A 14,144-nucleotide genomic window follows, 5' to 3' on the forward strand; every position below is an offset into this window, starting at 1 on the left:
TTGTTTAGCAAAGGGACAGTAATTACACCGCCCCTGGAGGGGAAGGGATGGGGCAGGGGTGCAGTATGTGGCAGCGACGCACGGTCAGCTAGAGATGGGTGGTGACAGTACACTGAGTCTCTATTTAAATTGCCCCGTTTTCAGGTTTGAATGGGGCTGTATTCTTGTTCAGATCCAGTGTTGCACCAAGTCTGACGTTCGGCCACGTGAACTAATCAGTTCCATTTTGGAGCGGCCTCTGCTGTTTGCTGACTCCCTCCGTGTTCCGCCACTCCCGGCTCAACTCTTACAAACTGGTAGACCAGGGCAGGACTGAGGGAGCACTGCACTGTCAGAGGGTCAGTACTGAGGGCAGTACAGAGGGAGTGCTGCACTGTCAGAGGGTCAGTGCTGAGGGAGTGCTGCACTGTCAGAGGGTCAGTGCTGAGGGAGTGCTGCACTGTCAGAGGATCAGTACTGAGGGAGTGCTGCACTGTCAGAGGGTCAGTACTGAGGGAGTGCTGCACTGTCAGAGGGTCAGTGCTGAGGGAGTGCTGCACTGTCAGAGGGTCAGTACTGAGGGAGTGCTGCACTGTCAGAGGGTCAGTGCTGAGGGATGCTGCACTGTCAGAGGGTCAGTGCTGAGGTGGATAGTACTGAATGGTGAATGGAGATTTTACCTTCAACGCATTTCCAAGTTCTAAACATAGACTCGCTGCCATAACTGGCTGGTTCAATTCAATGTAAACCTGGAGAGAAAGGGAGAGAGGCTGTCACAGAACCAGAGAATTGCTACAGTGCAGAAGGAGACCATTCGGCCCATTGAGTTTACACCGACCCTCCGAAGGAGCGCCTTACTGAGACCCACTCCCCGCCCTGTTCCCGTAATCCCAAATAACCTGCACATCTTTGGGCACTAAGGGGCAATTTAGCATGGTCAATCCACCTAACCTGCACATCTTTGGACTGTGGGAGGAAACCGGAGCACCCGGAGGAAACCCACGCAGACGTGGGGAGAAAGTGCAAACTCCACACATACCCAAGGCTGGAACTGATCTCGGGTCCCTGGCACTGTGAGGCAGCAGTGCTAACCACTGTGCTACCCCATCAGTGATATTTTGCTTCTATCTTTGCTTCTACAGCGAAAACAGCGCGAGAGGAGAGAGCCGGGCGATTTTAAAAGCGCGGGAGGAGAGAGAGCCGGGACAGCGAAAACAGCGCGAGAGGAGAGAGAGCCGGGACAGCGAAAACAGCGCGGGAGGAGAGAGCCGGGACAGCGAAAACAGCGCGGGAGGAGAGAGAGCCGGGACAGCGAAAACAGCGCGAGAGGAGAGAGCCGGGAGATTTTAAAAGCGCGAGAGGAGAGAGAGCCGGGACAGCGAAAACAGCGCGGGAGGAGAGAGCCGGGACAGCGAAAACAGCGCGGGAGGAGAGAGAGCCGGGACAGCGAAAACAGCGCGGGAGGAGAGAGCCGGGACAGCGAAAACAGCGCGGGAGGAGAGAGCCAGGACAGCGAAAACAGCGCGGGAGGAGAGAGAGCCGGGACAGCGAAAACAGCGCGGGAGGAGAGAGCCGGGACAGCGAAAACAGCGCGGGAGGAGAGAGAGCCGGGACAGCGAAAACAGCGCGGGAGGAGAGAGCCGGGACAGCGAAAACAGCGCGGGAGGAGAGAGCCAGGACAGCGAAAACAGCGCGGGAGGAGAGAGAGCCGGGACAGCGAAAACAGTGCGGGAGGAGAGAGCCGGGAGATTTTAAAAGCGCGAGAGGAGAGAGAGCCGGGACAGCGAAAACAGCGCGGGAGGAGAGAGCCGGGAGATTTTAAAAGCGTGGGAGGAGAGAGAGCTGGGACAGCGAAAACAGTGCGAGAGGAGAGAGAGCCTCAGCCCGAGACCTTGTCCAACAGGTATGAGGTACTTGCTCCCTGTGTGGATGAGGAAGAGGGCTGTAGGGAGGACGCGTTGACTGACCACTGCACCGTGGTACAGGAAGCCATTCAAGAGGGGGGAGCAAAAAGACAAGTGGTAGTTGTAGGGGATTCTATAATTAGGGGGATTGATGGCATCCTTTGTAAGCCAGATCGAGAGTCCCGCATGGTATGTTGCCTGCCCGGTGCCAGGGTGAGGGACATCTCTGATCGGCTTGAAAGGATTTTGGAGAGGGAGGGGGAGGATCCAGTTGTTGTGATCCACGTTGGGACTAACAACATAGGTAAGACTAGGAAAGAGGACCTGTTTGGGGATTATCAAACACTAGGGACGAAATTAAAGAACAGGTCCTCCAGGGTTATAATCTCTGGATTACTACCCGAGCCACGTGCCAATTGGCATAGGGTTGAGAAAATTAGGGAAGTTAACACGTGGCTAAAGGAGTGGTGCGGGAAAGAGGGATTCCATTTCATGGGGCATTGGCATCAGTACTGGGGCAGGAGGGACCTGTACCGTTGGGACGGTCTTCACCTGAACCATTCTGGGACAGTGTTCTAGCGAATAGGATAAATAGGTTGGTCACAAGGACTTTAAACTAGCAAGTTGTGGGGGAAGGGAAGTGTAAAGCTATGGACAGTATAATGGTTAATGGAGATCAAGGCAGCAGGTTACGTGACAGGTTATTATGTAGAGATATGGGTTCAAAGACAAGGAAAATTAGGAGAAAGGGTAAGAGGAAAAATAAATTGCGAAAAGTTACTGATCAAGGTATTAGGATTCATAACAAAGACATAAAAAACAGCATCAGTGTACTTTACCTGAATGCTCGTAGGATACAAAATAAGGTAAATGAGTTGATGGCGCAAATCATCGTGAATGACTATGATTTAGTGGCCATTACTGAAACATGGTTAAAAGATGGTCACGACTGGGAGTTAAATATCCATGGGTATCAGACTATACGAAAGGATAGAATGGACGGTAAGGGCGGTGGTGTAGCTTTGTTGTTTAAGGATGGCATCCGGGCAATAGTAAGGGATGATATTGGTGCTATGGAGGACAAGGTTGAATCAATTTGGGTGGAAATCAGGAATAGTAAGGCGAAAAGGTCACTGATAGGAGTAGTCTATAGGCCACCAAATAGTAACAGGATGGTAGGGCAGGCAATAAGCAGAGAAATAACGGATGCATGTAGAAATGGTACAGCGGTTATCATGGGAGATTTTAATCTGCATATCGATTGGTTTAACCAGGTTGGTAAAGGCAGCCTTGAGGAGGAGTTTCGAGAATGTGCCCGGGATAATTTCCTGGAACAGTATGTAATGGAACCTACAAGGGAACAAGTGGTCCTAGATCTGGTCCTGTGTAATGAGGCAGGATTGATTAATGATCTCATAGTTCGGGATCCTCTTGGAAGGAGCGACCACAATATGGTGGAATTTAAAATACAGTTGGAGGATGACAAGGTAAAATCAAACACCAGTGTTTTGTGCTTAAACAAAGGCGATTACAATGGGATGAGAGAAGAACTAGCTAAGGTAGACTGGGAGCAAAGACTTCATGGTGAAGCAGTTGAGGAACAGTGGAGAACCTTCCGAGCGATCTTTCACAGTGTTCAGAAAAGGTTCATACCGACAAAAAAGAAAGACGGTAGAAAGGGGAAAAATCGACCGTGGATATCGAAGGAGGTGAGGGAGAGTATCAAATTGAAGGAAAAAACATACAAAGTGGCAAAAATTAGTGGGAGACTAGAGGACTGGGAAGTCTTTAGGGGACAACAGAAAGCTACTAAAAAAGCCATAAAGAAGAGTAAGGTAGACTATGAAAGTAAACTGGCTCAGAGCATAAAAGCAGATGGTAAAAGCTTCTACAAGTATATAAGACAAAAAAGAGTGGCTAAGGTAAATATTGGTCTTTTGGAAGATGAGAAGGGAGATTTAATAATAGGAGACGGGGAAATGGCTGAGGAGCTGAACAGGTTTTTTGGGTCAGTCTTCACAGTGGAGGACACAAATAACATGCCAGTGACTGATGGGAATAAAGATATGATAGGTGAGGACCTTGAGATGATTGTAATCACTAAGGAGGCAGTATTGGGCAAACTAATGGGGCTAAAGGTAGACAAGTCTCCTGGCCCTGATGTGATGCATCCCAGAGTGTTAAAAGAGATGGCTAGGGAAATTGTAAACGCACTAGTGATAATTTATCAAAATTCACTAGACTCTGGGGTGGTCCCAGAGGATTGGAAAGTAGCAAACGTGACACCACTGTTTAAAAAAGGAGGTCGGCAGAAAGCGGGTAATTATCGGCCGGTAAGCTTAACTTCGGTTGTAGGGAAAATGCTGGAATCTATCATTAAGGAGGATATAGCGGGGCACCTGGAGGGAAATTGTCCCATTGGGCAGACGCAGCATGGGTTCATAAAGGGTAGGTCGTGTCTGACTAATTTGGTAGAATTTTTTGAGGACGTTACCAGTGCAGTAGATAACAGGGAGCCAATGGATGTGGTATATCTGGATTTTGACAAGGTGCCACACAAAAGGTTGCTGCATAAACTAAAGATGCATGGCATTGAGGGTAAAGTGGTAGCATGGGTAGATGATTGGTTAACTAACAGAAAGCAGAGAGTGGGGATAAATGGGTGTTTCTCTGGTTGGCAACCTGTAACTAGTGGGGTCCCTCAAGGATCAGTGTTGGGCCCGCAGTTGTTCACAATTTACATAGACGATTTGGAGTTGGGGACCAAGTGCAATGTGTCAAAGTTTGCAGACGACACTAAGATGAGTGGTAAAGCAAAAAGTGCAGAGGATACCGGAAGTCTGCAGAAGGATTTGGATAGGTTAGGTGAATGGGCTAGGGTCTGGCAGATGGAATTCAATGTTGCCAAGTGTGAGGCTATCCATTTTGGGAGGAATAACAGCAGAATGTATTATTATTTAAATGGTAAGATGTTAAAACATGCTGCTGTGCAGAGGGACCTGGGTGTGCTGGTGCATGAGTCGCAAAAAGTTGGTGTGCAGGTGCAACAGGTGATTAAAAAGGCTAATCGAGTTTTGTCTTTCATTGCTAGAGGGATGGAGTTCAAGACTCGGGAGGTTATGCTGCAATTGTATAAGGTGTTGGTGAGGCCACATCTGGAGTATTGTGTTCAGTTTTGGTCTCCTTACCTGAGAAAGGACATATTGGCACTGGAGGGAGTGCAGAGGAGATTCACTAGGTTGATCCCAGAGTTGAGGGGATAAGATTATGACGAGAGGTTGAGTAGACTGGGACTGTACTCATTGGAGTTTAGAAGGATGCGGGGGGATCTTATTGAAACATATAAAATTATGAAGAGAATAGATAGGATAGATGCAGGCAGGTTGTTTCCACTGGTCGGGGAAAGCAGAACTAGGGGGCATAGCCTCAAAATAAGGGGAAGTAGATTTAGGACGGAGTGTAGGAGGAACTTCTTCACCCAAAGGGTTGTGAATCTCTGGAATTCCTTGCCCAGTGAAGCAGTTGAGGCTCCTTCTTTAAACGTTTTTAAGAAAAAGATAGATGCCTTTCTAAAGAATAAAGGGATTCGGGGATATGGTGTACGGGCCGGAGAGTGGAGCTGAGCCCACAAAGATCAGCCATGATCTCATTAAATGGCGGAGCAGGCTCGAGGGGCCAGATGGCCTACTCCTGTTCCTAGTTCTTATGTTCTTATTTGATGTGGTGTGGCAGACACAGGGAGATGGTGCAAACTCCACACAGACAGTCATCCAAGACCAGCATCAAACCCGAGGGTCTGGCGCTGTGAGGCAGCAGTGCTAACCACCATGCCGCCTGCATCTGGGGACCTCACCCTGGGCTCTACAGTTGGCAGCCGGTATCTGAGGTCGAGGTGGGCTGGTTCGAGGTGGGCTGGTTCTGCCAGGGTTCCTCATCCTGATCATTATCTAAGGTGCCATTCGCTCATTAGCGTGTCAGGTCACAGGTTTTGAATAGCTTGTGATGCCCCCCACAGCCAATCATCCAGTCGACACCATGGCTGGTAACGGTTGGACGAGGTGACAGAGATTTGCCGATGCTCAGGGACCCCCCTCCCACGGCGTGTCAACCCGTGGGAAAACCAAGGGAGAAATCACCCTCACAGGTTGCAAATTTCTCAAGTGGTAAATGTAATTAATGAGGCAACAACAGTTAATTTCGACAGTGGGAACGTCCCATGTCCTGCATCCAACCCTTTCGCAGTCTCGACAATCTGGGTGTCAGTCGAGACTCAGTGGACAGCAACATGCCTCCGAGGCAGGTCATGGGTTCAAGTTCTACTCCAGAGAGCTCAGCACACAAACCGGACTGTCAATGGAAGTGTCGAGGGAGTGCGGCACTGTCTGGGGGGCCGTTGTTTGGATTAGACCATAATCTGCCTTCTCTGGCAACTGGAGTTATTTCGAAAGGGAGTTCTTTCTGGTGTCACGATCCCGGATCAGACCCCAACATTTGTTAGGATACCGGAAGAGAACCCCAAACAATTATTTTTAATTTGCAAAACTGAGAGGAAGAGATACTTCCCTCCCAGGAGCGATAATTTAAACACAGAATTAATCACATTTTGCTATTTCTTTGATGTTACACAATTCTTAAACAAAAAGAACATTGATTGATTGATATGATTGATTGGATTTATTGTCACATGTACCGAAGTACAGTGAAAAGTAAACCGGTCACTAATTCCAATTAAGCAACACAATACAGTTCAAATGCCACTTATAAATAAAGTTGACAACAGGTTTATTTGCGGTCTTTTGTGTAGAGACTTCGAGAGAGACCCTTTCAAGGGCAGATCCAGCACACCTCTCTTGTCAAACTCAAATCCTACGCCAAATTGCACAACGACATACAGACCTGGCTCCTCCCATTAATTACACCATCTGTATCCCATTAAAATGTTACCTGACCTGATCAGTTAGGACTAAATGCAACCTCTCAAATGTTCTACTCTCCAGGGAATCATCAGTAATCATAATAATATCCCATGAGCCCTCTGTATGTAAATAATTAAATGGTTAGAATTTTTTAAAATAAATTTAGAGTACCAATTCATTTTCTAATTAAGGGGCACTTTCGTGTGGCCAATCCACCTACCCTGCACATCTTTGGGTTGTGGGAGTGAGACACATGCAGACACAGGGAGAATGTGCAAACTCCACACAGACAGTGACCCCGGGCCGGGATCGAACCTGGTTACTCGTTGCTGTGAGGCAGCAGTGCTAACCACCGCACCACCGTGCCGTCCAGTTAGAATCAATCATGACCTCACCTTTTACAACTTCTTAATTACAACTTTAGCAGTTACACAGTCGGAATACCTTAACCTAGGTTCTTTAATAATATTACTGCAACAAATATATACCTTAACTCAGGCTTTTAATAACATTGCTGCAACAGATATAAAATATAACAATTTCTACATTCATCACACAAGTGAATATTTATCCCTCAGCCAACATCTCTGAAACAGATACTTGGTTTGTTATCTCAGTGCTGAATGTGAGATCTTGCTGTGCACAGATTGGCTACCAGACGCTACATCATAACAGCGACTACACTTCAAAAGCAAAACACTATCCAAAGGTGATCAGAGGCGCTACACAAATGCAAACCTTTCTTCCCCACCTTTATGGCGAAGCTGTAGCAGTTGGTTGCGGCCTGCAAATGTTCCTCGAAGCCTGGGCACTGGAGTTTCTGAGTCTCCTTCTCAGCCTGCAGAAAGAGTCGGGCTGCGTCAGTCAGAGCCAGGGCCTCCCCGGGGGCATTGAACAGCGTCTGCTCGCACCTGAGCGCAATGGGCAGAGACACGTTGACAATCAAGGCTTAGGAAACCTGCGGACTTTCCCCGGTCTCATTCAGTCTCACAATCAGCATCATCCCCGAGGTGGCAGTGTGACAAAATAACCTCGCCAAGCATATCCTCCACTACCACACTTCAGGAACGTCTCCCCATCACGGAGCACCCCATAGGAATGGGGAACTATAGAGAAGAGCATAAGTCCAGTCCCCACATGGCCGCATCCTCACCCCCCACCCCCCCCAGTCCCCATCCAGCTCCGACCCCCTCCCCAGCCTCCACACCACCCCTCCCCCCCAGCCTCCACACCTCCCCTCCCCAGCCTCCACACCTCCCCCTCCCCCACTCCCCACACCACCCAGTCCCCACACCTCCCTCCAGCCTCCACACCACCCCCTCCCCCAGTCCCCACACCGCCCCCTCCCCCAGTCCCCACACCGCCCCCTCCCCCAGTCCCCACACCTCCCTCCAGTCTCCACACCACCCCCTCCCCCAGTCCCCACACGGCCCCATCCCCCAGTCCCCACATCTCCCCCCACGTCTCCCCCGCCCCCCCACGTCTCCGTCTCCCCCAGTCCCCACGTCTCCCCCTCACCCAGTCCCCACGTCTCCCCTCCGCCAGTCCCCGCGTCTCCCCCTCCCCCAGCCCCATCTCCCCCTCAAACCAGTCCCCAGGTCACCCCCTCCCCCAGTCCCCACATCTCCCCCACCCCCAGTCCCCACATCTCCCCTCCCCCAGCCCCCACATCTCCCCCAGTCCCCACATCTCCCCCTCCCCCAGCCCCATCTCCCCCTCCCCCATCTCCCCCTTCCCCAGTCCCCACCTTCCCCAGTCCCCACGTCTCCCCCAGCCCCCACGTCTCCCCCAGCCTCCCCAGTCCCCGCGCCTCCCCCAGTCCCCGCGCCTCCCCCAGTCTCCACGCCTCCCCCAGTCCCCACGCCTCCCCCAGTCCCCACGCCTCCCCCAGTCTCCACGCCTCCCCCAGTCCCCACGCCTCCCCCAGTCCCCACGCCTCCCCCAGTCTCCACGCCTCCCCCAGTCTCCACGCTTCCCCCCCCAGCCTCCACGCTTCCCCGCCAGCCTCCACGTCTCCCCCCCCAGCCTCCACGTCTCCCCCCCCAGCCTCCACGCTTCACCCCCAGCCTCCACGCTTCCCCCCCAGCCTCCACGCTTCCCCGCCAGCCTCCACGCTTCCCCGCCAGCCTCCACGTCTCCCCCCCAGCCTCCACGCCTCCCCCGGTCCCCACGCCTCCCCCGGTCCCCACGCCTCCCCCGGTCCCCACGTCTCCCCCGGTCCCCACGCCTCCCCCGGTCCCCACGCCTCCCCTGGTCCCCACGCCTCCCCCTCCGCAGCCCCCACCCCCAGTCTCTCCATGTCCCCTCCCCCAGTTTACCACACTAGTTAGATGGATGGGCGGCCCTATCGAGGGCACACTTACCTAGCCACGGCCAGGTTACAGAAGCCAGCGTACTGCAGGCACTCCTCCTGTCTCAGCTCTTTGGCCAGCTGCCCTGCAACCCAAGATATTGAAGATCACATTCAGCGAGTTTAGCTGGGAGGATGCTTCACAACTTTTTCAAACCGGGACAGAGGGCAGTCACGCCAGGCCTAGGTCAGTCTCTGGAATAACTCAAAACTAGGAGCTGAAAACGGGGTGAGAGGGGGGTGGGGGTGGGGGGGGGAGCAGAGATTTTCTCCTGAGAATGGAGAACGAGGAAGTGTAGACTCTCCACAGGGATGACTTGACCTGATGATCCGAGACAATTCCTGAGCCGAAATGCACTGGTTATTCAGCGGTGATTGTTCCAACCTCAGTGTTTAAGATTCAGCAAGAACAGTGGATTCAGATACACACATATCTGGAAGTGACAGACAGGTGGTTAGCACTGCTGCCTCACAATGCCAGGGACCCGGGTTCGATTCCAGCCTTGGCTGACTGTCAATGCGGAGTTTGCACGTTCTCCCCGTGTCTGCGTGGGTTTCCTCCGGGTGCTCCGGTTTCCTCCCACAGTCCAAAGATGTACAGGTTAGGTGGATTGGCCATGATAAATTGCCCCTTAGTGTCCACAGATGTGGAGGTTTGGTGGGGATAGGACGGGGGAAGTGGGTCGAGGTGCTCTTTCAGAGGGTTGGTGCAGATTCAATGGGCCGAATGGCTTCCTTGTGCAGTGTGGATTCTATCGAAAGGCTTTCAAAAAGGAATTCGATAAATATTTGAAGGGGAAAGAATTCAGAGGGAAATCTCGGACAGTGCGAAATCTTTGAATGAGTTGTCCAATTAGTCCCAAAGAGCTAGCACAGGCGCAAGTGCTGAACGGCCTCCTTCTCTGCTCTCTGGTGCCATCGCCTCCACAGCACAGCTGCAATATCAGCCGCAACCAATGGGTGGCAGCACCTTCTCACAGCAAGGACCTATCGGGAGCTCGGCAACATCTTTGCCCAGAACACTCGCATTCCAGTGTCTGTAGACAACAGCGAGAAACACACAAAGCAAGAGTCTCACTCTCAAACTATTCTCAATCGATGCTGTTCTCAGAATCGTGCAGCGCTAAGGGAATCGGAAATCACCTCATATTGCCTGTCCCACCAGCATAAATGCCCAGACCCCAAAAGGATGAATATTATGTTTCTGTTTAGAAACAAACAGAATTTACCTCTTCATAGATGGAGTTTTGTAAAAATGTGGTAATCACTGGAGTCAAGATTCATTATTTAAGAAGCTTCTTGTGGGGTGACTATTCTATATGGCACAGTGGTTAGCGCTGCTGCCTCACAGCGCCAGGGTCCCAGGTTCGATTCCCGGCGTCGGGTGACTATCTGCATGGAGTTTGCACGTTCTCCCCATGTGTGCGTGGGTTTCCTCCGGGTGCTCCAGTTTCCTCCCGCAATCCAAAGATGTGCAGGTTAGGTAGATTGCCCTTGCTAAATTGCCCTTAGTGTCCAAATGATGGGGTCAGGTGGTGTTACGGGGATAGGATAGGGGAGTGGGCCTAGGTAAGGTGCTCTTTCGGAAGGTCGGTGCACACTCGATGGGCTGAATGGCCTCCTTCTGCACTGTAGGGATTCTATAATTCTTCTAGTCCTCCCCTGATAAGCAGCTCCACGCTCCCTTATATATATAGCGATGAGGACTGTCAGAGGATACAGCAGGATTTAGATCGTTTGGAGACTTGGGCGGAGAGATGGCAGATGGAGTTAAATCTGGACAAATGTGAGGTAATGCATTTTGGAAGGTCTAATACAGGTAGGGAATATACAGTGAATGGTAGAACCCTCAAGAGTATTGACAGTCAGAGAGATCTAGGTGTACAGGTCCACAGGTCATTGAAAGGGGCAACACAGGTGGAGAAGGTAGTCAAGAAGGCATACGGCAAGCTTGCCTTCATTGGCCGGGGCATTGAGTATACAAATTGGCAAGTCATGTTGCAGCTGTATAGAACCTTAGATAGGCCACACTTGGAGTATAGTGTTCAATTCTGGTCGCCACACTACCAGAAGAATGTGGAGGCTTTAGAGAGGGTGCAGAAGAGATTTACCAGGATGTTGCCTGGTATGGAGGGCATTAGCTATGAGGAGCGGTTGAATAAATTTGGTTTGTTCTCACTGGAACGAAGGAGGATTAGGGATGACCTAATAGTGGTCTACAAAATTATGAGGGGCATAGACAGAGTGGATAGTCGGAGACTTTTTCCCAGGGTAGAGGGGTCAATTACTAGGGGGCATAGGTTTAAGGTGCGAGGGGCAAGGTTTAGAGGAGATGTACGAGGTAAGTTTTTTTACACTGAGGGTAGTGGGTGCCTGGAACTCGCTGCCGGAGGAGGTGGTGGAAGCAGGGACGACAGTGGCGTTTAAGGGGTATCTTGACAAATACATGAATAGGATGGGAATAGAGGGATATGGACCCCGGAAGTGTAGAAGATTTTAGTTTAGACGGGCAGCATGGTCGGCGCAGGCTTGGAGGGCCGAAGGGCCTGTTCCTGTGCTGTACTTTTCTTTGTTCTTTGTTCCCACTTACCAAACTGCTCACTTGCTTCCGCCACATTTGGCTTGCGAAGAAACCGCCTACAAACACAAGACACAAGTCAGGAAAAGATTTGGGCAAAGCAAGTGCCACATTCACCAAACTGCCTCGTGCCAGCGTGCATTGGGAATTTTTTTTTAAAAAGCACCCACTGTTGTAGACAAAGCAACAGCTAATTATTGCACAGCAAGCTCCCACATACAGCAGCGTAACAGTAACCAGTGCCACAGGATCCATTCATGAGGGAGGCTGGATGTTTCAATCTTTTTGACTAAACCAAATAAACTAAGCCAAGGGACAAATTAAAGGGGCTTACCCTGGCCTGACCACCCTCTGACACGGGTTGAAGAGGGGATACTGCCTTAAACTGGAACTAAACACAAACTGGAACTAAACACTTAAGGCAAAAAACAAAAATGTGATTAAAAGGTTGTAGTTATTCCAAGTATTTTTGGGGCAATAAAGATTTGCAGTGAAGAACAATGTCTTCACTGTGGAGAGAGTCTCGATTGAGCCCAACCATGTAACCACCAGAGACGAACATCCAGCTTTGGCTCACAAAGGATGAATGGGCTCAGGGCCATAGTAAAGCATCCAGCCCAGGAAGTCAGCCCCCACAAAACATCCCACAGCCACAGTCTAACCACTGCTGCCCCCCTCCCCCACAACCCCTGTAATCCCGAATCCAATCACACCCCTCACCCCATCCGGACCACAATCCCCCATCCGCACTCAAAAGCAACCCCATTCCCACCCGCTGCTCCACCTATCACTCCTCTCTCCTCACATCTTTCCTCCCTCTCTGTGCACTCTCTCAAGCCTCACCTCTCCCCTAACATCAACTCACTTCCTCTCCGTCACACCCTCGCCCCTCCTTCACCCCGTCTTCCTTCCACTCATTCACTCCCTCTCCCCCTTCACACCCTCTCCCCTCCATTAACCCCTCCCCCCCTACCACTCCATCACGCCTCTCCCCTCATCTCCTTCCCACCTCTTCCCTCCCCTCCTTCATCCTCTTTCCACTCTGTCACCCCCTCACCCCTCCTTCATCCCCTCTCCCCCTTTGCCCCCTCCCCTCCACCATCCTCTCTCTCCCTCTCCCCTCCATCACCCTCTCCCCTCCATCACCCTCTCTCTCCCCTGCCCTCCCCCCATCGCCCCTCCCCACCCCCTCCCCGTCATCACCCCCTACTCCCCCCGTCATCACCCCCTAACCCCCCCCATCACCCCCTCCCCCCTCCCGTCATCACCCCCTAGCCCCCCCCCCGTCATCACCCCCTAGCCCCCCCCCGTCATCACCCCCTACCCCCCCCCCCGTCACCACCCCCTAACCCCCCCCCCGTCATCACCCCCCTACCCCCCCCCCGGTCATCACCCCCCTACCCCCCCCCCAGTCATCACCCCCCTACCCCCCCCCCAGTCATCACCCCCCTACCCCCCCCAGTCATCACCCCCCTACCCCCCCAGTCATCACCCCCTACCCCCCCCCCCCGGTCATCACCCCCTACCACCCCCCCCCCCCCCCCGGGTCATCACCCCCTACCCCCTCCACCCACACCCACCCCCTACTCCCCCCCCCCCCCCGGTCATCACCCCCTCTCCCTCTCCTTCGTCACCTTTTCAGTTTGTTGGAAACAGCTCGATATCGAAGCAGGAAATCTCCCTCCGCCGCCATCTTTCTGCGGGGCAATCAGGTCCGTTCGTTATTAGTGACCGGGCGGCGAAGAGCTTCCGGCGGGAGAACCCGGCGCTAGTCGAAAGGTTCCGGGCGGAATCGTTCCCTCCTCTCTCAGCACTGGGAATGGGGGATCGGGGATCGGTTTGGGGGGGCGGGAGGGTCGCTGTCCGACTGCTAATCTTTCATAACATCCCAGGAGAACATAATGGGAAACAAATTAAGGAATCGGTAATTTATAACACTATAAGCTGCTATATGGCACAGTAGCTGGCACTGCTGCCTCATAGCACCAGGGACCTGGGTTCAATCCCGGCCTTGTGTGTCTGTCTGTGTGGAGTCTGCAAGTTCTCCCTGTATCTACGTGGGTTTCTTCCGGGTGCTTCGGTTTCCTCACAAAGTCCAAAGATGTGCAGGTTATTGGGGATAAGGTGGGGAGTGCGTCTAGGTGGATTGCTCTTTCAGAGGGTTGGTGCAGACTCAAAGGGCCGAATGGCCTCATTCTGCACTATAGGGATTCTGTGGAAATCTAAGCAAAAGTGGACAGCAATGCTGAAACAAGGGAGGGAATATCAGTGATACGTTTTTTTTTTAATATGTAAGGGACAATTTAGCGTGGCCAATCCACCTACCCCGCACATCTTTGGGTTGTGGGGGTGAGACCCACACAGACACAGGGAGAATGTACAAACTCCATACGGACAGTGACATATGCAATTGTGTA

At 52.0% G+C, this 14,144-nt stretch overlaps 1 protein-coding gene across 1 annotated transcript in view; it reads right to left on the bottom strand.

Moving 5' to 3' along the window:
• LOC140403871 (40-kDa huntingtin-associated protein-like) overlaps positions 1-13,471 on the bottom strand; it is a 29,291-nt gene extending 15,820 nt beyond the window's left edge. The window contains exons 1-5 of the mRNA XM_072492085.1: positions 13,362-13,471; positions 11,740-11,786; positions 9,163-9,235; positions 7,551-7,710; positions 660-728 (exon numbers count right to left, since the gene is read on the bottom strand). Of these exons, the coding sequence (XP_072348186.1) occupies positions 660-728; positions 7,551-7,710; positions 9,163-9,235; positions 11,740-11,786; positions 13,362-13,420 (408 nt within the window). The 5' untranslated portion in view covers positions 13,421-13,471. The remainder of the gene's footprint in view (positions 1-659; positions 729-7,550; positions 7,711-9,162; positions 9,236-11,739; positions 11,787-13,361) is intronic.
• Positions 13,472-14,144: the final 673 nt, after the last annotated feature.

This window comes from Scyliorhinus torazame, chromosome 29 (genome assembly GCF_047496885.1).
Source record: "Scyliorhinus torazame isolate Kashiwa2021f chromosome 29, sScyTor2.1, whole genome shotgun sequence".
Taxonomy (NCBI): domain Eukaryota; kingdom Metazoa; phylum Chordata; class Chondrichthyes; order Carcharhiniformes; family Scyliorhinidae; genus Scyliorhinus; species Scyliorhinus torazame.